Source organism: Belonocnema kinseyi, chromosome 5 (genome assembly GCF_010883055.1).
Source record: "Belonocnema kinseyi isolate 2016_QV_RU_SX_M_011 chromosome 5, B_treatae_v1, whole genome shotgun sequence".
Classification (NCBI taxonomy): Eukaryota; Metazoa; Arthropoda; class Insecta; order Hymenoptera; family Cynipidae; genus Belonocnema; species Belonocnema kinseyi.
The window spans coordinates 117,158,520-117,181,571 of record NC_046661.1 but is presented as its reverse complement, the minus strand read 5'-3'; the positions used below and the strand labels follow the sequence as shown (position 1 = coordinate 117,181,571).

At 35.2% G+C, this 23,052-nt stretch overlaps 1 protein-coding gene across 6 annotated transcripts; it reads right to left on the bottom strand.

Annotated features, from left to right (window-relative positions):
* LOC117172408 (GPI ethanolamine phosphate transferase 1) lies at positions 1-21,946 on the bottom strand. 6 transcript variants are annotated; one of them, XM_033360301.1, is made up of 10 exons: positions 20,039-20,110; positions 19,698-19,817; positions 19,430-19,544; positions 19,140-19,360; positions 18,754-18,970; positions 11,673-11,958; positions 6,821-7,268; positions 6,380-6,716; positions 5,829-6,213; positions 1-940 (listed from the first exon to the last, which is right to left on the bottom strand). In XM_033360301.1, exons 4-10 carry the CDS (start codon positions 19,357-19,359, stop codon positions 521-523), a joined length of 2,313 nt encoding a protein of 770 aa, XP_033216192.1. In that variant the 5' UTR covers position 19,360; positions 19,430-19,544; positions 19,698-19,817; positions 20,039-20,110; the 3' UTR covers positions 1-520. The 6 variants fall into 6 exon arrangements, with proteins under 6 accessions (XP_033216192.1, XP_033216191.1, XP_033216190.1 ...); XM_033360300.1 differs by lacking the exons at positions 19,430-19,544; positions 19,698-19,817; positions 20,039-20,110 and adding exons at positions 21,396-21,648; positions 21,793-21,946; XM_033360299.1 differs by lacking the exons at positions 19,430-19,544; positions 19,698-19,817; positions 20,039-20,110 and adding an exon at positions 21,396-21,946.
* Positions 21,947-23,052: the final 1,106 nt, after the last annotated feature.

The following is a 23,052-nucleotide window of genomic DNA, read 5'->3' as shown; positions in this document are numbered from 1 at the left end:
TTTGAGTACAAATTTATTAATTATCTAATACATAAAGAACAATGTTTAAATAAATTGCCAGTGTTTTTATCATATAAGGCGGTTTTGGCATTACGGGATATCAATTTTACAATTACTAGTAATACTGACTAGATATATTAAAAATGGGTATAACATTCGTAACTAAGTAGCAAAATGCATTCTTTGTTCCTTTGAATAAGTCGTTACACAGGACAATAATTTAAACCCTTACAAGCAAGAAGAACTATTGCCCTTGATAATAAATATTAATTCTATTTAAGAAATTATTTACCTCTCAATTTACAAATACATTTGTCATTTATTTACACAGAAAAAAAGGAATCATTACGTCCATTTCCATACTACTCTCTATCTGCCACAAAAATTACAGTCACATGCTAAAATTTAACGAAGGAAAAAAATACAACTTTTCTCACTATAAAATGATTCACAATAAAAATGAAAAGTCAATTTTTTTCTGTGTAATTACTAATTTTCACTGACAAACGAAGATTAAATGTCAAACTCTAAGCGATGCCTTTTTAATAGCATTCTTGAAACTTGCGGGAATCTTCACCGTCATTAGTGGATGCGCTAAATAGTACAGAATTAAGAGTAGGCAAGGTAAGGTGATAGCTATCGTAAATCTACTAATTGCACTGCCAATATCCAACCAACTTCCTTGATTGGTTATCCCGTACATCAGGGGCAATGCCAAGCAATCTCCCAGTAGAAGCACTCCTAAAAATACGGTGGAGGATGCACATGCCCGACTTGCACAGCCGACTAATATTAAAGGTATCATTATCTTGAATAAGATAAGGAACATCATCGTGAATGGAGAAAAAATGGTGACGAAGTGCCTTGTCCATCCTGGATCAAAAGAGCTTATACTCGCCATGTTGCCCGTACCGAAGAAACAGAGAAGCGTGTACAACATCTATTGTCATTTTGTTAAGGCTGTGTTTGAAATTTTATTTTTGTATCTTATGATAAAAAATATTAATGATATTAAGATGGAAAATAGGTTTCTTTCATCGATTCGATAGTAGAAAAAAAATATTCTAATTTGTTCGATTTTTATAACGTACAAAATTGAAGATAAAAGTTTCTTTCATTCCTTGAAATTGCACATTGAATAAATATTAGTTCAATAGATTAAATTTTCAAAACATATTCTATTTTATAGGAAAAACGTAGCTTTTTAACTTAGCTTAGATTCCAGTGAGTCAACATTTCAATTAAACGTCATACAACATTCATTGAGCCGATGCTACAAATGGAAAAGGTGCAAGAAGAGCTATTTGTGATACAAGTGCGGAAAATAGGCGATTGTCGAACAGTGTGAAACTTGCAGCATGAGCTGCATGGAGAATACACATAACATAACCATGTAGAATACACATAAGGAGACCAAACTAGTGGAACTGAAAATGAACACTTTTCTGTTACTAGAAGTACAAACACACATGTGTGCAAAATCACACTTACGTATCGTGCCAACCGCACTTTAAAAAAATATGGCTGCCGATGTGAACGCGAGTTAAATGTAAATAAATAATGATTGAACAATTAATACTTTGTGAATAAAGGCAAGGGTGTTAAAATTAAAAATTGCTGTATAAAAGCGAAAGTTTCCAACAAGTGTGGTTTCAAGTATAGTGTACAAGACTTTCAGAGTGGTGTAAGTTGTATGTTTATTGTTTTTGTTACGAACGTGTCGAATACCTGTGGCACGCATAGTGTTGGTAAAAGTAATTTTATATTTTCATAAACGTACTACCTACCTCTTCCATGGCAAATAATTTTTTATTCCACAAACATTTCACAAAATCCTGCCTGATTATTAATTATTTATTTGTTCAAGCGACCTGTCAAAACCAAACAATGGGAGGCGGCCATATTTTTTTAAAAATGCGGTTGGCACGCCAGGCTCGGAAAGTTTTGAACTATACGTAAGTGTGATTTTACACATGTGTGTGTGCGTACATCTGGCAACAGAAAAAGGACCGTTTTTGGTGAAGTCCATGCATTATAGATTGGTCTCCTTATATCTATTCTCCATGGCAAAAACGTAGACCAGTGCGAAGAGCTGAAGGCAAATGCTGTAATCACTGAATTCCTTGATTTTCGTGAATCCCATAAAATCCGTGAATTCTGTGAATTTTGCGAATTAGACAAATTCCATGAATCCCATGAATTCATTGACTTCCGTGAATTCCAGGAATTTCTGAAATTCCATGAATTCATTCCACTTAAATTTTCTTTCGAACTTCCAGTTCTACCGTGCGTCCTGACAAACTCACAATTTTTTAAAGGATATTTTCATTTTGCTGAGGCGCAAAGTTATGCATCTCTGAAATGCGCATGCGCGTCCTTTGCATTAATTCGGAAAGTAGACATGTTTTAAAGTGCGCATGCGCTATTATTATTCCTGCACAGTCGGTTGAATTGAAGTACTTTGCATATCATTTAGCATTTTATTTTACTACCTCTCCAAGTGAGAATCAAAAATAGCTAACTAATTAGGTGTGACGCTAACACGAATTTTGGATGAGCAGCTGACCCAAACGTAAACTGGCATAATTTCCGTCCTTTGAGAACGCGGCGAGAGTGCTGCAGCCTCACCGAATTTGGGACAGCAGCCCGCCCAACACGAGGGAGAAACCGCATCAAGTGCAGGGCTCGCCGCGCTTCGCGCAATTCGGGCAACAGATGTAGCTGTTAGAACAGCTGCTTACCTAAACTTTTTCTTCCCATAATCGCCGCGCACGAAAGTCAAAACTTAAGTAAAAAGGTAAAAAGGGACCCAACCTAGTCGATTTGGCGGTTCGCCACAGCCACTTCCCACCACACATTCAGGAGATTTGAGTCACAGTAGCGTACGAAAATATGAGCAGAAGGCTATCTAAAGCTAAAACCGACGATAAATAAAAAAAAACGAAAGGTTCTGAAGGTTCGCCGAAGAACTAAAGATCTACCATCACACACTGAACAAGTCAAAGCTGCTGACAATTAAGCAGCACATTGCTAACAAAATATGGGTGTTGTCTGACGCAAGGAGAAAAATACAGAAGAGGGAAGGAAGATTCAGCAAGAACCAATAGTTCCTAACTGAGCCATCGCGATCTTCAGCGCTCTCCCTATTTCTGTCCAAATCCAACTAAGTCAGACGAGGTAGAGACTTTTTGGAAAAAGGTTTACAAGAACACACTACTGAAATTGAAGGATGACACGCATAACATCATCCACTTCAAGAGGCTTGCGACGACCTCAACGAAGAACTTCTCCTCTAGAGGATCAGATGGAATCAAGAACTTCTAGCGAAAGAAGTTTACCTCTACACGACAACTCTTTCAATACTGCATCCGGATAAGTCATATCGTCCAAATTATGCCCACTGAGGCTACTAACAGTAGCGGTAATAGAGTGCATTATGTTCCCATTACTAGTGCTCGTGCTATCCGAAACATCAACAGTCCCTTTAGAAACAACAGTACAAGCGAAAAACTCCCGCAGTTTACTTTTTGTTTTTGAGAAGTCGAAGTTTCATCATCAACTACGTTAGTATTTACAACATTTCCATCATTACCTGAATCAGTCAAATTACTTAAAATCCCATTTAAATCATTGTTTCATTTTCAACCATTTCCCCCACTTTTCTTTTACACTTTTTCTCAGCTCATATCTTTCGATTTTCTTCTATCTTCATTACTTCTGAATTTAAGTAAAGCAATAGTCACATTCTCGTCAGTACGTTAATGAAATAAAAATAACCTATGGTTTTCATATCTCCTTAAATCAACTGCACATTTATAAATAACATCAAAACTTTTTCCAATCTTTTCTTTTGTTTTTCAGAAATGAAAATTCTTGCGTTAGCAAAGATGTTGAAGAGTTTCAGCATTGCATCACTCATAGCCAAGCATTGATGGGTTTCTTTTTACTGTAAATAATTCCTGTAAATAAGCTTGCAAATCTTTAGCTTTTGTTAAAAAAATATTTCTGTTGCATTTTTTATTAGGTTGATCAATTAAAATAACTTGAGAATGTATTTTTCCATCATTTTCAGAGACGAATATTTTAAAATAAATATAAATAATAATTAACATGATTTTAACTGCAGACTTTACTTTAAAACTTTTAAAATAATGCTTTCTTTCCCCAACACGAGCACATTCTCAAATTTGTCATTGCAAATTCATTTGGAATTAACGGCAAGACCGCGTATATCGAAAGAACGTTTGTTTTTCCAAGAAGTATATTAGAAATACAACGGTACAACACAACTGTGACGGTAAGTTTATTGAAAAAATTTTATTTTGCGTCTTTTCCATATCGCTGACCATGATATGATTATGTTATTATGTTTTAAACATTATCTCAAATTATAGAGAAAATCAAGAAAAACGCATAGACCTATATTAAAAATAATTAACCTCTCATAATTACCGAGATATTCTTTATTAAAGTTTGAAAGTTTTAACTACTCTAGTCCGAAGTATACATTACTTAAACGATTTAAGATTTTGTTTTTTATAAATACTCTTAATTTAATTATTCACAAAAAAAAAGAATCCAATTCTCGTATTTGTTTTTGTGTTTAACAATAATTCTACTAATGTAGCGGCAAAATTGTTCATATCAACAATATATTGTATATCAGTATATCAGTTGGTTAAAAATAATAATTTTTTAAAACTATATATTATTAATTATTAGAATGGTATTACTAAGAAAAAATTTTCATAACTTGAAGATTTATAAACAACAACTAAAGTTATAAAGAATTGTAATGAATTAATTAATTAATTATTCTCATCCCAACAAGAACTTTTCTACTATGTCAATTGGTCTACCCATGAAACTTAGAAGGTGAAAAAATTGTTTATAACTTTATGAGTTTTCTATAAATTTTCAAATTATGACAATTGTTTGTTATTAATATCATTCTGATAATAAATTACAACGAGTTTAAGACTCAATCATTTCTTTCTATAACAAATTGATATACAGCTGAATTTTTAAAAATAAATGGTTTATAATTATTAAATACTATTCTTACTAGAATAATGTATCTTGAAAATATTTCAATGTTTTTTTGGACTTCTTCATAAAAATATGAATAACTTTTTTCATGAGAAAGAAGAGAAACTTAAATTACTATACCGCCTAAAGTATAGTTTCACACATGATTTCACAAATTTTGAAGTAAAAGCTCCAAACAGTTTATTATTTAGAGCAAGCTTAAATCAGAAATGACAACTATTTTACGCTGTGAAAAAATCTTTTTCATTATTCCAAAAACTAAGAAAGTTAGAACCTTTTTCACAAAGAAAAAAGAAGCACAATGAAACTTCCTGTAAGAACATGTATTTAAAAAAATAAAAATAAAAAAATGTTTTAAAACACTGCCACGGGCCTTCCTATATCTCGAAAAGTATTGTATATTCTGATTATTTTAATTTGCAATGATTTTTCAGGTTGTCAGTTATATATTTTGTATCGATATTTTGTACTATATTAGTTATATTAGTTTCTGATACTCATTTACAAAATAAATTTTCTCAAAAATGAAGCCTCCAGAGTGGAGAAAAAAATTTTCCTTTTATAAATTCGCTGACATTTTTCCTGATTATCACGTTTCCCCTACCTCCGACCACCCTGAACATTCAGACATTTTTTCAAAGTTACTGCAATGTTGAGAATCTCGTACAGCATTTATAAAATATATTACCCGAAAATTCATGCAATTTCCCTATTTTAATAAATAGATTTTAGAATAAAAGTGAATAATCTACCACTGACAATTTTTTTAAAAAGGATACCAGAGAAGCAGCCCTAGCAAGATCTTGCATGCTCATATGTTTATCGTCGCCCTCTAATTCTCTTTGTTCTTTCGCAAGTGGCCAACATAGTAAATGGCCAGCAAGTGTCAGAAAGAAAACAGGCTCATAAGATGCAGATAGTAAGGCAAGAGGACACAATAAGTGTAAAGCAGCGCCAATAATTCTTTGTCTAGAATCTAGAGAATATGCCCAAATGCAGATAGGTGTGCTTATTAATATCGTCCAAGATATCCAAGAACGACCCTCCAAATATTCCATACACACAAGACCAGTTAATATCAGGCGCAGAACTTCTAGAAGTTTTAGTATCTTTGGAGATTTCCTTTTACAACATGCGACACCAGCTAAACATAAGCTAATAAATCTGAAATGAATGTAATTCGTAATTAGAAAGTATAGAAAGCATGAGTTGAGCATGAGAAGAAAAATGTAATTACGTTGTTGATCATTGGCAATCACTTAATCGTCAACTATGTCGGAATCACCCTATTTTTAATTGACAATGATGAGCCATTCAATTATAAACTTACACAATAATAATTCGCGGTTGTGGTTCGACAACAGGCAGAGATGGAAATATCGCCAAAACAAATCCTGTCCATAACAGCCACGGATGACTATCTTTTATTAACACTTTTTGCAATAAGACAGCATAACACATTGCAAAACTGAAAATCGTTCTGTAAATCAGCCCAGCGAACATAATTACAATAAGAACCATTATCATTATCACTCCGACTTGAGGAGAAGTACACTTTTGTATTTCCAATAAAGGAGCAGTAACAATTGCTTCTCGTATCGCCAGCCACATGGAAAAGATCGCCACAGTTCCGTATAATAATAGACGCGCATCTCGATAACCTGAAACTAAAGAATTGTAACTTTAGATTAAATTTAGATAAATTAGATGGAATTTAGATGAATTATAACTCTTTGATGGATTTTTTTATTTCATGTTAAGTTTTTCTTACCTATATATTCAATAAACATAATAAAAATGACGCCCAAGAAGCCTAATTTCAGTAGATATAATTTGAACGACTGATCGTCCCGTCGAGGTTTTCCGGCAACTTTCAGGAACAATAAAGCGATCCAACCGAACCACATAAAAGTCAAATATAACATGAATCTATTTCTCTGATACTGACGAAAATAGTACAAAGACTCCTTAGCCAGTAAAACTGTTTTTTCGGCCACGTCCATACTCTGCGGAATTTTCCCTTCTCGTATTAGGGCTTCAATTTGATGAATCCTTTTGTGCAGTTCTTCGTCTCTCCAATGTGTGCTAATGTCATTGCTACCAAGGCTAAGTTCTCGATTTGCTTTAACTTGCAAAACTAGTTGTTTTATGTTTCGGAGAAAGGCACGAGCTCCGTATTCTTTTATTTCAGGAGATAATAGCTTCAGATTTAAAACACCCTGCAATCCATTTTTATATTTTAAAGCACTTTTTTTAATTTGAAACCTTTAAATTTCAGATCATGCAATTTTAATAAATAACTAGGAAATTTCCAGTGCTAAAAGTATGTTCGAAAATTATTCTGAAATTGGATTTTCAGTATATTCCGATGATTACATTGTTAAAAAAATACTACATTGCCGAGAATAAATTTGAATTTTTGTAGTACGTAAGTTCAAATTATATGTGTGAAAAAAAAAGAAACAAGAAATTAATTTTCATTTTTCGTTACAGATATCATTACCCACAAAATTTCGAATACTGCATGATGTCAACTCTTAGAAGATAGGAAGTTCCGAACTATTATTTTTCTAAAAATTAAACAATGGATCAATTTAATTTCAAATCAGACAGAAAGAACATGTATTTCAAAGTTTAAGCACATTTTTTTATTTATTACAGTCATTCGGGATTTTATTTAATTGTTCGAAGTAGAAATTCTTGTTCTTTCAATTCATGCGAAAAAATTAAAAAATTCTGAAAAATGACACTTTTAAAATGGTATTTTTTGTACAAATAGATGGTAATATGTACTAAACGTCTTCTTAGTTTAGTTCTTAATAAACCACTGCTTCACGTCGAAAAAAAATTATATTTTGAAAAATAGGATTTTTGCATTTTTCTCGCAAACAACGAAAATTAAAAAATAAAATCAAATAAAAGATCATGTATTTAGAAAAGTTATACAAATATACCTTTTTAAAAAAAGAATATATTTTTCCGATCTGAAATTGGTTAAGCTTCCATAAAACTGTTAGGATGATATCCTATACAAGCAAAAACTCTAAACAAATATGGTTGAAAATAAAAAAGGTTGGTCCTTCCAGAAAATGTTCTTTATTTTATTATTCGAGTTTTGAAAACATGAAAAGAAGATTTTCAGGAAAACCCCACGTTTTTATGTTTCCTCATATTTTTAAAAAGTTTCAGCTAACATAAAAAAGGCATCCTATCAGGTGTATGCTAGTCCCCCATTGGGCGCCTCCTCAGGTTGCGGATAGGGGCATGCCTCCCAGATATGGGTGGTACAGGGGAAATCAAATACCCAGGATGAACAAGAACAAGCTAGGGGAAGGAACCCCGAATTCAAACCGATAATGAGTAAGTGTATGCTGATTCCGATCGAGTGAAAGCACCGGTGGCTGGCGCAAACATTTAAAGAGGACCAAGTACAACTGATGGAAAACAAAATTACGATCATGCGGAAGAACATTGATCTCGACTGGGTCATGACACAGAAGAATATAGAGCAAGCTCTTAAAACATACCTCGAGGCAAATGCAGGAGACGTGAAGGTTTTGATCACCAAACCTAATCGAAGAGAACAGATTATGGCTATCGTATAACTCATCCAGGATCGAACAAGCAGCCAACACATTGCTGGAAGCCCCCTGCATCAAAGTGGGACGATCTTATAACACAGCAAGTGTTGAAAAAGATCAATCTGCTGATAATTAGTCAGCCATACCAAAACAAACAGTGGGCTCGGAGACCCGGTTTTTTGGCGAAAGGTTAAGTTTTAAATTTGAAAAAAAGTATGTCACTGTAATTAAAGGATAGTTAAAGCACCCTTAACCGAAATGAAATGTTGATTAATTTAATTTTACACATGTTAACAGTAATGTCAAGTTAAAAAATAAGTGTGAATTAGGGGTCATTCACAAAATACGTGATACATTTTTTAGGAACTTCTCCCCCCCCCCCCCCCCCCCCCCTGCTGATACTTTGGCAGACCTCCCCCGCCACTAAACTTATCACGTATTTTGTGATATTCAAGACATTGACAAATAAATAAAATAACACTTAAAGGAGGAATTTCAACTTGCAATGATCTACAATGACATAGTTGGTAATTGCTACCTATACTTTTTTAGCAAAGGAACGACTCCGACGTTGACTGCCCAATACTTCCATCTCGTATTTCGCTTGTGTTGACCTTTTCACATGGCACTTTCAGTTGTTTCAATTTTTGAAGTCAGGTTCGATCGACTTTCAGTTTTCAACTCAAAATTATTTCGAGTTCAATTTCTTTTCTTTCTGTGAGCTTTATTTTAGTTTTAATGTATTTTGGTCATTTCTCATTATCACAATTTTAAATTTAAAATCAGGATGTTTACCGAAAGAGAAATTCTAGAACAATTTCTTACGAAAAATGATGTGAAACAGACTGTTTATTACATTTTATCCAAACTAAATTTAGATGTTAAATAAAGTCGATACAAAATCTCTAAAATTATAGTGCAAAATAAATTCAATTAAGGATTTGAAGCATCACAAAGACTAAAGGTGATATTTGAGAAGAAAAATGTCGATTGCCTAAATTCAGATTTTCCAGATTCATTTGTTGCCAAGAATTCGTCGATAAATGATGATAAAGAGTTCCGCCAACGTGTTTTTTTTTTATTTTGACATAAGCTTCGGAATCAGCGACACAACAAACTATATAAAAGTGTAATTACAATTATTTTAGTACCTACATTTTAATAAGTTTTCCATCTTTTGGCCAAAAAACCGGGCCTCCCAGCTCACTGTGCAGCATGGCTCATGGGTAACATTGGCGCAGCAGCCATCTGGTTACAAAATTTAAGGAAAATTCCTATTAAATTCCGTGAATTTGGAAACAAATACGGGTGGATTAGCAGAAAAGGTATCACATAAGTGATCTGTTACCTTACGCCCAGCGAAGGCATCCAGGACTTTCAGGAAAAACTATATTTTATTGAAGATACTATTCAGTATTTTTCAACGTCAAGGCAGTAAAATGGGGAATGCCCATTTCAGGTTCGCGTGAAAAGTGCATAATGGATATGGCATCAAGACGAGTGCTTCTGGTTAACAACGTTGGAAATGCAGCAACAGAATAGACTATTGGAGAGAGCTGGCATGAGTGCGAAAGAATTGATGGCAGTTACCATGCGGCTTCTACACCAGACCTTTGACGCCTCAATGCCCCGCAAAAAGGGACACAGAAATAGGACCTCTGCCTACCGGTGGAATCCAGAAATCTCAAAGCTCCGAAAACAGAGCCCAAAATATAGACGGAAGGTCTTTAGCAAACGGTAAGGATGGTTATCAGGACAAGCAAAAAGCAGACCTGAACTACTTTGGGTATAAAAAAGTTACCCGAATGTTTGGAGCACTATTAGCGTACAAAGTAAGGACAGCCGAAACCATTGGTAATATTTTCGATGCGCTCTTTCCAACCCATCCGATTAGAGAGGAGAACATAGACAGAACCCCAATAATGGAGATCCCACTCTTCAACGAGGAGCAACTAAGGACAGCCGTGACTTCTCTGCAATATAAGAAAGCTCCAGGACCGGTTGGAATCCCGGCAGAAGCCCTGAAAACAATAGCGGGCACCTGCCAGCAGATCGCACTGGACATGCTGAAAAGCTACCTTAGAGCTGGACTCTTTCACGAACAGTGAAAAGTCCAGAGTCTGGCTCTGATCAGTTGGATACAACTGCGAAATTGTACGAGAAGATGCTGAATCCTCGACTGCTTGCTGCCGTACAAACAGCGTGAGATCTCTCCGGGAGGCAGCACGGGTTTAGAAAAGGAAGATCCACAATAAAGTTGATCTGGGAAGTATTGGAAACAATACAAAAAGTGGAAGCGGGAAGTCGATGCATCCAAAGTAACAGTCGATGTACCAAAGTAACAAATTTTCTTGCTGAAAAGATTTCTCTGATAGTGTTGATTTACGACTCCACTGAAGGTATGCGAAGAGAGCAGATTACGGCTGGAGCAGCCTTGAGAATGATTTTGAGAATGGAGATGCATGACGACCCATACTTCACGGGGTACGTGGGCGACATTTTTGCGGTGATCGCTGCAAGAACCATAGACGAACTGCGGTGCAGGCTCAACGGTCATGCGCTGAGTGATTGGTTGGATGAAAGACCACGGCCTAGACCTTGCTGCAGAAAAAACAGAATCGACAACATCAATATGACAGAGACCTACATTATTGGATTGGCAGAGAGCTGAAAACCGATCCTAACCTCAAAATAGTGCGCATGCATACATTTTTTTTGTCATTATCCTTCAAATAATAGTTTGGGGATGTCCGTTGTAATATTTTATAGCATTTCTAAGTTCACTTTTTACAAATTTGAATTTTTTTGGACAAAAATCGGGGGAATTCCGATTTGCCACGCGACGAAGCATTACATGCCCTTAGTGTTAAAACAAAAAATCAGTGAGGTGAATATTTATTCATTGTCATAATGTCATAAGGTTCCAAAAATATTATTTTAAAAATATGAAAGAAAACGACCGATTTTTCTCAGAATAAAGAATAATTTTTAGACTTCGTATTTTAAGAATATTAAGATTTTTACGAAAAATAAAGTACTTACTTCATTATTAACAGGAATTGACTGTCCTAAAAGGGTCGAAATGAACGGAGTAATATCTGCTTGTTCAATGTCTTGCCTTTCTGAATTATTGCTGATGCCAGCACCCCATGCAACAAAGGGTGTTTCTGTCTCATCTTTGGAACCACTACCATGAGAACCCCAATCAGTCATTCCGTGATCTGATGTAAATAAATAGGCAGTGGTTCCCGGTTCAAAAACCTCCTCAGTTTTTTGCACAATTTCCTGTATTCTCCAGTCTATGTACTTCAAGTTCTGGACATAATCTCTAAATTTTTAAAAGTTAAATCAGGATCAAATACAATTTTTAATTAATGACCAATAATATTAAATCTTTAAAAAAATATATTTTCATTAATCGCTTTTCTATTTATTCCTATTGAAACCCTCCCTAAACTTATTTTAATTAGGTATTTTAACCTTGTGCTGGAGAGCCGCCCAATCAAGCCGACGATTGATTGGGCAATCAGTGCCCTATCAGAAGTTGTTTACATCATTCATCTCTAGGAACTACTGTGCTATGCTGTACCAGGTTCTGAGACTATATATGCGGTCCTGAGTGTTGATATGAAAAAACATGTTCGTCGCTGTGCCGACCAGGCCCGAGTTCTGCACTCCAGTGCGAACATATTTTATTTTGTTTCAATTTAATCCATTTAAGGTATCTTACTATATATGTTTGGAATATTGGACTGAATTGGAATGTAAAATTCATGGTGGAAATTTCGGAAAGAAATTGAGTCCGTTTAAATTCGAGCTCCATGTCATTCCAATCGATTACGAACGCATTTGAAATTTTGTTTCCGAATGATTCCGACCTGAAGGTCGAATGATTCCGTCCGATTACGATTAATTCTTTCATAGTCCGAATTTATGTTTCACGATTATTCCGAATGAGCCCGCATAAATCTGAAAGAAATTTTCATTCTACCTGAATCCACCTGATAACGAAATATTATTCCGAATGGTATTGAATCATTCCGCGATTACATCAGAATGATTCCGCTCCACTCTGAATAAAATTTTCATTCCGTCTGAATCCGACGCAATACGCTAGATCATTTCAGATGATCCCGTTTGTTCCACTCATAGTCCGAATCATTCCACAGCAAACAATTTTATTCCTGATGAATCCATTTCATGATGCGAGCTCATTCTGAACGATTTCGCGCCATTCCTCATTCAGTCCGAATGATTCCGCACATATTAGAATGAAAATTCTATTCCGCCTGAATCCACCAAATAATGCGAGCTCACTCAGACTGATTCCGGTTCGATTCGAATACAATTACCACATTGCATTTGAAACGTAAGTTGAAGAACACAAATAGAATGGCGAATTGGCTTAAAATTATTCGGAATAACACGGAATCAGTTGGAATGAGCTCGCGTTATCTGGCGGATTCAGACGGAATGGGAATAATTCGGAGTGAATTCGGAATTGCATGGAATCAATCGGAATGAGCTTGAGTTATCCGGTATGTATACACACACACACCCAGTGCTAAAGCAACTAATTTTCAAACATTTCGATTTTTCTTATAAGAAACCTAAGATTTTAGACTGGATCATCTTCAAATCATATTGTAAAGAAATAAAAATCTCTAATTTTGAAACTATTTGCATCAAAATAATTATCACTTTATTGATTAAAAGAAATAAACGTCTTTTTTGTACAAAAATATTGTGAAATTAAATACAGATCGATGAAAAATAATTCTAAACAATAAATATGAAAATTGACATAGTAAAATATGATTATGGATTTCATCTACTTTATGATAAAGTTTATTACTTGTAAATTTAATTACACCCCCAATAGCATGCAACGTTCCCTGAGCGTGTAAAATATCTACTGCCTCGGAATGTTCTGTGGAACGTTCCACTAAGACCTGATGGAAACCTTCCGTTATAGTTATTTTTAACAATTATCTCGTAAACCATAAGAGATAGGTAAAAATAAATGCCATTTTTTAGTTTTGAGTAGAGCATATACAGGGTGCGACATCTAAAGGTGGTCGATGGAAATATTGAATACACATTTTGGAAAGGTTTTTGCATTACCATTTTAACCATGAATCGGTTCACGCCTACACAACGCGCGGAAATAGTAACAATGTTCATTAAATGTAATCGTTCAGTTGTTGCAACACAGCGTGCGTATCGTCAGAAGTATCGCGGTCGTTCTGAGATCGCCCGATTTAACGGCACCGGAATTTTTCTTGCGGGAATTTCTTAAAAGCAAAGTGTATGCCAACAAACCGAAGACTTTAGACTATCTCATCTCCAGGATTCTCTAGATAGTCTTTTGAAATTCTTAAAAGTGTCAGGTCGTGAATTCGCCAGCCAGGGCTAGTGTGAGGGCTAGTGAGCCTGTTTGCCTGTAGGTTTAGCTAGTCAGTTGAGGAGAATCTGAGCATCCCAGATAAGGGATTTGATCTCACGACGCCTAGTGATCGACATAGCCTTAAGGGTTTGTCGAACTAAGAAGTCAGCAGATGCGTCTGAGGCAGATCCATCAGCGCAGAAGGCAGTAATGGCAGCTCTATGAAGGATGATGGTGTTATAGGACAGGCCTTCGGTAATTGACAAGTTCGCTAGAAATCTGGCCACGTCTTGACCTTGTGGAGATTTTGGGTTGACCCCCATCTTCTCGGACAGAGGGGCCCAATCTCTAACGATGTCATGACACGCCCAATTTTCAAAACCTGGAGTGTGAGACGTTCCACTTTCTGAGAAGGCTGGTTCGTGGTTGTGTCGATCAGGGAGCTTTCTAGGTTCTGAATCGTTGGTGGCTGTTCCTTGCTCCCGTACGATAAATCGGCCATCTAGAAGATCTGTTCCCACTTTGGCGCTACTAGGAGGAATTGTCCTTCGCACATGTTCAGGTGAGCGAGGACTATATGTATGACGCAAGTTGGTGGGAAGACCCATCCGAGCTTGCAGTGCCAAGGCTGACTAAAGGCGTCTATAAATAAGCCGTGACGATCGTTGCAGTCTCACGATTCACATTGCTTGACTACTGCTGAGCTTGTTGACGCGAAGAAATCGATGTCTAGAACGCCCCATTCAGCAAAGATCCTCTTTTTTGCACGGGGTAACAGATACCACTCTGGGGGGTGGGTCCTCTCGGTAGTCGGTCCGCAATACTGTTTTATCTTCCTAGCAGGTAAAACGCAGAGAGGGTGATGTTTCTGTCCAGAGTGTTGAGAAGTTGATAGGCTAGGTCCAGGAGTTGGAAGGGCCTTGTGCCTCCTTCCTTCTGGACGTAAGCTACAAGAGTGCGGTCGTCTGTCTGCTGTAAGATGTGATAGTCCCGAAGTTGGAAAGGCATCCTTTCTATAGCGGCCAGAAATGCGAACATCTCTTTTTTATTGGAATGCCAGCTCTTCTGGGACTCAGACCATGGTCCGAAAATGTGGAGGCCGTCGATCTGGGCTCCCCAACCTGTATCTGCAGCGTCGGTCGTGAGAAAGTTCGTTAAGGGAGCTTTGTATATTCCAAAAAAGGCCCAGGAATTCGACCTTCTGACCAGGGTTCAGAAAACATTTCGTCTTCAGCTTGCTCCTGCTTTCAGAGATGAGAAAAAAGTCGTCTAGTTATACGAGTACCCTCATACCGCGCAATCGTAGAACCTCTGCAATCCAGTTTAAAATGGTTGCGAAGATATAAGGGGCAGCGGAAATACCAAACGACAAGCTTGTCCACTGAAGCAGCTCCTTGTTGTAGACGAAACGAAAGAGGCACCAATAGGATTCGGCTATCGGTACGTAGAGGAAGGCTAGGGACAAGTCGATGCGAGCCATCCAGTCTCCATCTTGGAGGAAATCTGGAACCATTAGGTGAGAGAAAAGTCGGAATATGCTTACCTTGACATATTGGTTGAGGTCTCGTAAGTCGAAAATCGCTCTGAGTCCTCCACTGCTCTTCTGTAAGAGGAAAATTCTCGAGATGAAGCTTGGGCCTATGTGATGATAGCGCCACTACTTTCTACTTTCTTAGGACCTCTATTTCCTGAGACATCTGTAAAGACAGATTTGTGGAGAACCTGGAGCGTTTCCAATTTTCCAAAAGGTTTGGTCTCGAGATTAAGGGGGTTCGGACGCCAGATATAAGCTTCAGAATGTTTAGCAGGGATCCCATGTTTCTTTATATCTTTTGGAAAAGAGACGATTGGCCCCCTGATAAGACACGGGGTAGTTGGTTGTCACTTATCAGCTGGTTTCTTGCGAAAGGAGCCAGAAGTTTTAGGATTTGACTGCGGCCTTTGAAATGCGCCTCTAGTGTTTGCACTGTTCCGGCGGGAATCGAAATTAGATCTAGAAGACAGTTATGGTCCCGCTGAAGTTTGAGCAACCCGAGAAGAAAATGAGTTGCGAGGAGCAACGTCTCCTTTATAACTATTTTTGAGGTTATGTAAGCTGGGGTATTTAACCAATTTTAAGAGCCACCTGAAGATTGGATTAAAGCAGAAAGATCGCCCTTATTACGAAGGTATTCGGAACTGAGAGGAACCTTGCGAAGAGCCATCTGGACGTTTTTGCTCCGTAGCTCGGAAATAAGATGCTGTCTTCTGGCCTCTATGCACTGTGCTCTCTTGCCACAAATCACTTGTATGATCTGATTGAATTTTTTCTGGATTTTAGATCCCGGACCAAAGAGAGATGCGACACTGTCGAATAGTTTATCAGGATCGAGGATATCCGGATTCGAGAAAAGCCAGTCGATGATGGATTGTAGACGCGATCTCAAAAGTTCCTTCTGCTCAAGAAAAGCATTGGACAAACCGGCGAGGACCCTGTCAGTCGCTAAGAAAGTATCCTTCTTTATATCAAGGTTATAAAGTTCTTCATTTACATTTAGATCTGCGAAACCGGGAGAAGCGATAAAATCCCTCAAAGCGTTCGAAAATCTGAAGTCCCTCGACTCCGGAGAATTGAAATATTGTAAGAAATGAAGGGCCTCCAGGCGCTCCTTCTTAGTTATTCGTATAGTCCTCTTTTTATCAATATTAGTTTTAAGGTCTCCGAAGTGCAGGACTCTGACGCTCTGTGAAGGTATAGACGTCGAATTTAAGAGTCGCCTTGGGGTTGAACTTCTTGTGAAAGCAGCCCAGTCAAGGAATTAATCTGGTTTTGCAGGTTCTGGAGCTCAGTTTATACGCTAAATCTGGATCTTTTTGCTGAGGGAATGCTCTCGTCATCACTCTCGGCGTAATAATGTTGTCGGCGGCTAGTAAATAACTATTTATAGTTCCCAAAACCAATTACATTAAAATCGTAGCTGATCCCCTCATCGAGATATCCCAAAATTACGTTTTCCAATTGTTACTGCGAGTAAATCATAGTATACTTTGCACTGGATGGTAACTACATACATATATTATACACAGTCCGCTCTCTGAATAGTGCCGTACATGGACTGGCAGAGGAGTATCTTTATGGAATTCAACTTCCCCCACTATTAGCACGTGGATGCACCATCCAATTCGCGCCCGCTCTCTCTGAATAGTGCCGGTCGTCAGCCCCTCCCCCCTCCCACCCGCAAGTATGAAAAGTGTTAAATATAAATATTTTTTAATGTTTTTTTCTAAACTTTGAAGTGGCAAAAACGAGTCGTTTTTGTAGAAGCATTAATTCGGCAATTATTCGATTCATTATTATGCAGGGTAACCTATTTTAATCTATAGATCCAAATATCTTCTAGACTGCCTTATGTACAAAAAAACAGTTCAGACAAAAGTTGACCAGGACATAGGGGGCCATTTAACTGTGCCCTTGATTTTGACTTTGAGGTTAATTTTCAAGGTCATTTCAAGGTCAAGACGATTTTTTAAAATGGAAATCCCTATTTTTGACTACGAATTTGAAAAGAGCAGACCATTTTAATTCAATGATCTACTGTAGAAATCTTGTTATCAATCTGCGTACACTTGTCAACTTACTTTTATGACCAATATTTCCACTCTCAGAATATAATATCCTTTTCTTAGTTGATATATCAAAGTGTTATTGTATATTTGAATGAACACCATTGCCATTATCCAATTCAGATAAATAATCTTCGGAAAATATGGTCATGGACATTTTGAAAAAGCCTTGGCCACCATCAGCCATAGCTTTAATAAGGATGTTTTCACTCATTTTTCGTTTATTTATCAGCCTGCAATAAAAGAAGAAACTTAATTTGAGTCAAGAAACATCCTTTTGGCATCTCAAAAAGGAAATCAGCTATGATTTCAGTGTAAGTGGTTTGGGCAACTATAAATAATTATGTAAAAACCTATCTAAACAGCTTTTGATTCAATTTTAATCGAACCCGTCAATGCTTGAGGAGTACTGTGCTCTCTTTTTATCTTTGAACATTGTAGATAAAATGTCGAAATATTGTTTATGACACTCGTTTTCCAGAAATTATTTAATTCCTGAAAATATCAAACTTGCGAGTCAACAATATCATGTTTATTGTTTTCATGTATTTAAATATAGCAAAGTATGCAACCAATAAAATCAGCAGGATAAAAATTTGAATACTCAAATTAAACATTCTCATGAAATAATTTTTCCTTTGCTATATATTTTCCTCTAATGAGCCGATCACATTTATGTTTGAAAACATCCTTTTTTATATGTGCTTAAGAAATTCTAGTTTTCACGCCTTTTTAGCAACAGCAAAATACTACGTTTCCCATTAAATAATTATTGCAATCGACGCCTTCCTCCACCTCTTGGTATTAAAAAGAATCAATAGAATCTCGGGGAATCTCGAGTCTTTTATTTTTTATAGCTAACTAGCCTATAAATCAGTAGATGCTTTTCTTCTGTAGCAGGGTTCCGCCTTCCGAGCCCCACGTTATCCGGCCCCATCATCCCTGATTACGCACTTATAAAAAAATGGCCTAAAAAACTCGTGGGGGGCCAGCGATTGCCCGCACTAGTTGCTCAATGTACTATTCTCGTTTTAAGACTTTTTGTGCAATTATGTTACATAAGATGACTTTGTTAGAGGTTACGTTTTTAAAGATTTTCTTGGTCTAATCTACAAAAAATAATTTGATTCTTACTTCGAGCGAGGTTTACTGGCGTGACCTGCCGTATCACAGCCCAAGAGGTGGAAGAAAATAATAATGTTGTCCTGATCTTTGACTGCATTTGCATCATATTTAAGCCATTGTAGAAAGCGCTCAAATACCCATGAATCCAGTCTTATAGTTGAAGTAGAGGTGTCAAAGTCTTGCCAACTAGAAGGATAACTTTTACCCATAAAGTTTCTGTTGCTGCCTATGATAATGTGTAATTATATATTTTTAGATTGGTTCTGAAAGTTTTAAAGAGTGATTTTTTAAATCTAAAACTAAATTGGCATTCAATTTAATTTATAATAAAATTGAAAAAGCATTTAGAAAATTCAATTTTTGGTAGTTTCAAACTTTCGATTTTTTCTACTGACCTTTTGAAAATAGGGAAATGATATCAGGGCTTCCCCATCCCCAAGTCATGTAACTTTGATTAAAAACAGAATCAAATTCGACAGGATTCTCTTTCCAGCCTTTAAAAAGCGCACTTGGATCTTCATAGAGTCCAGCCACGATTGCTATGTTGCCTGGTCGTGATTCTGTAGGCATTCTAGCATGTGATATACCCCAAACGCCTTCATTTTTTAATTTCATGCTGCAAATTAAATTTTGCCAGATTTTAGATGCATACTTTAAACAGATTTAACTGCTGTTAAAATTGTACCTATTTTATCATTGGAATTGCTAATCTCTGAGAGCATTTCAAAAAATCTGATATCCCTGAAGTAGGCAACCACCATTTCGATTCATTCAAAAAATTAAAGTTGCGTTGACTTGTGCTAGAATTGTGAGGTAAATTAAACTGAGTTAACCCCATCGTCGAATCTAGTTATAGCGTATATTATAACTATATTCGACATTTTAGGCTAATTCAATGCCTTGCTTTTAAAAAACACTGAATTTAAATTAGATTAACGTTAAGCTAACGTTACCATGCGTGAAAATAACATTAAATTTAGTGATTATCTACAGGGGGTCCCACAGGAAGTTGTGAAAAGTGAACAGCTCTTCTTTTTTAACGCCTGCAGGAAATGGAAAACGTGAAACCGCATCTAATAGAGGAAATTCTACATTTTTAATCCGATATAGTTACAACTTAATCAGACAATTCAAATAAAATTTCATATTTTTTTCAAAAGTGAATGAAATTGTAATTCTTAGTTGTAGATAGATATTTTCGAAGTATGCACCATTAGAATATAAATAATAACCAATTCTCCTACCAGAACTGTACAAGACATTCCAGATCATCAGTTGTAATGCCTTTAATTACCTTCTCAATAGCTGCTATCAATTTTTGCTTTATTATTTCGTTGAGCTCAAAATAAGGGAAATAGAGTAATTTTCTCACGAAAAAGGGTATACCGAGGCCGTTGAAAACCTATTCACAGTGACATAAAAAAGTAAAATAAAAAATAAAATAAGTTAAATACACAATGTTGATATTTTGAATATCGTTCGAATAAATATTTCTTCTAAGATGTCATTTTTTCCTTACTATAATTAATACTTTGAATATCAATTTAAAACTACACTTTTCAGTAGAGCAAACTAAAAATGCTAAAATTAATCAAATCATTTGAGCTAAGGGATAACGATATTTGTGGCTCGACATCCAAAACAAGTAGAGAAAAATATTGAAAGCGCTTAATATTATCTGTTTTGTTTTTGAAATTTACCATTCAAATTTTTTTAATTAAAAAAAAATTTGCCTCCGAATTTTTTGAATATATACAAAAATATTTTTTTTGGATTGATTGGAAGCTGAAATTTCTTTAGTTTGAAGCAAAGAAACATCTTATTATTTTTCTATTCGTGGTAAACATTTTTTTCATGGTGTTTATAATGTTCAAGAATAGCAACAACAAAAAATATCCCAAAAATCTTGAATCACGACAAAAGTTTTTTTCCCCAAAAAACGAAATGATGAAATGATTCTTTAGTTCCAGCTAAATAAATTGCATGTTCGATTTGTTCATCTTTTTTTAAATATGTGCATATGACTCAATAAAAAAAAACATTTTTTTGCACTTTTTCAACAAAATTGTTATTGAGCAAAAAAATAATTATTTTTAAATTTTGCAATTTTTCATTATTGTTCATTAGTAAAAGCTATAAATATAAAAAATTCCTTATAATGTTTGAACCAATAGGAAATATTAAAAATTTGAAATCGTTACATTTTTCTCACTGATTTAATTTTTTTTCACCTTTGCGGAATGCCAACCCACAAGTTTTTTTCCTTCAGCTCAAAGGAATTGATTTATTTTGGCATTTTCACTCCGCCCTATGCTTCAGTATGCTTAAACTCAGATTAAAAATTGCTCAAGTTGAAATATTTGCCGTTGATATATATTTTGTAACTGTTCCAATTTTATATTGGATGACAACTTCTATATCCAGTTTCACATGTTCAACATGCTCTAGAATGTTTCAGCTTCAAATTATTATGTATAAGAATGGGTACACTCAGCAATTTCAGAGAAATTGCTAAGTGCCTAATTCAAATTCGACTAATTCAAATATTCTATTTTAAAACATCGTGTATTTGAAGAGACTTTTGAAGGGACTTTTTCGGTACGTTTAGACACTTCCTTCTTACAAATTTTCAAAATATGCAAATGAATTACCTTAAGTAAGGGGGAAGATGGTCCCAAAATGTTCGAAATCGCATACCATCAGCTACAAAAAGTAAAACTCTTTTTGCAGGGCCTTTTTCAGAAACTGGTATCGTCGGCAAACCTTGTATGATCGGAGAATGAAAATTTGCATCCATAGCCCCCCATAAAATAATCAGATGCATAAGAAAACCCCAAATTCCCAAAAAATAATCATGCTTATGTTTTCTTTCTGTCAAATACATTGTGTTTCAATTTATCACTTCTAAAAAAAATTAAATATATAATAAATTTCAGATGATTATTAAAAATATTTTAATGTAACTTAAGTTACGAAATCAGTAGCCGTGTAAACAATATTTCTTTTTGCAATTTAATAGTTGTCATTTTTTTAATACTGAATTATCACCTAAATGATTACAATAACTTATAACAAATTTCTAAGACTTCTGCAATTTGGAATGCATATTTTATCAATTCATTATTATATCAGTGATAAAAGAGAAGATAAGAAACGACTTTTATCAAACAATTCGACGTGAATAAACGGCGACAAAATTTTATACTTTTTGAGTGTTTCCAAACTTATTTTTAGGTTAATTTTAGTTGTGAAAAAAACGGTTGATCCATAAACATCGACTTGCGTCCAACTAATCCAACAGATGGCGCCACAAAAAGTAGGCCTGACGTTTTCATTGAATCGCATTAAGAAAAAGCAAAAACAATTAAAAACTTTATGCTCTTTGTGAATAAACAAAAAAATATATATGAAAAAAGAAGAGTAACTATTAGTAATTATTAAAAAAAAGAAAAAGTCATAAAAATTAGTAGTTTAATATGAATAAAATTGAATTATGAGATACATTTTGAAAGCAGTTCGAACTTCATATTTCTATGATTTCTGTTGCTGATATTATTGATTTTATTATTTGTTCTAGTTAAAAAAAAGATTGATTGTTAAAATTATAAATGTAGCTAATGAAAAAATTAAAATCTTTAGGACCTCAATGACAAAATTATTTAAAACATATACATGATCAGAAGAATTATTAAAACATATGACACTTATATCCAATATAAATATATTAATAATTAAAATATGTTTTGTGTCGCGAGTGCCCCAATAATGTGACGTTTATCGCACTTTTCAGAACTGATTTATTTATAATTTATTTAATCATAATTTATTGTAAATAAATATAAAAAATGGTGGCAGCCTGTGTAGTTTGTGGGCATTGTCAAGACGTTTATATGGGTATATGTTTTCACACGTAAGTAAAATTATTGAATATAGTAAAATAAAAAATGTTACAACAAAAACAAAACCTCAAAATATGAAGTTTTGTACCTATGCAATACACATGATTACTTTTTATGTTATAGAAATATTGTACAAATTTTTGACAGTTTCAAGAAGAATTCAAGGTTACCAAGTTTTTCAAATAATCTATCTGAAACAGGTTATTTTACATGAATGTTCTTTAAAATTCAATTTATTATAACTGCAAATTTCTAATGTATTGTTTATCTTTTTTTTAATTAACCCTACAGAATACTTAGGCAATACCCGGGGCCACCAAATCACTTGACAGAGTTCTGAAATAGATAAAGGCAGGTCTATATCTCATATGTTTTTTCTCTCTCTAGAGCCCATTTTAGTTCTTCTCGA

Coding starts and splice junctions, on each gene's coding strand:
- LOC117172408 (XM_033360299.1), bottom strand. CDS start 21,628: ATGTATTTGACAGAAAGAAAACATAAGCATGATTATTTTTTGGGAATT. Junction 19,361..21,395: donor CATCTTCCCCCTTACTTAAG/GTAATTCATTTG, acceptor TTTAATTTGCAG/CATGAAATTAAAAAATGAAG. Junction 7,269..11,672: donor CAATTCCTGTTAATAATGAA/GTAAGTACTTTA, acceptor AATGGATTGCAG/GGTGTTTTAAATCTGAAGCT.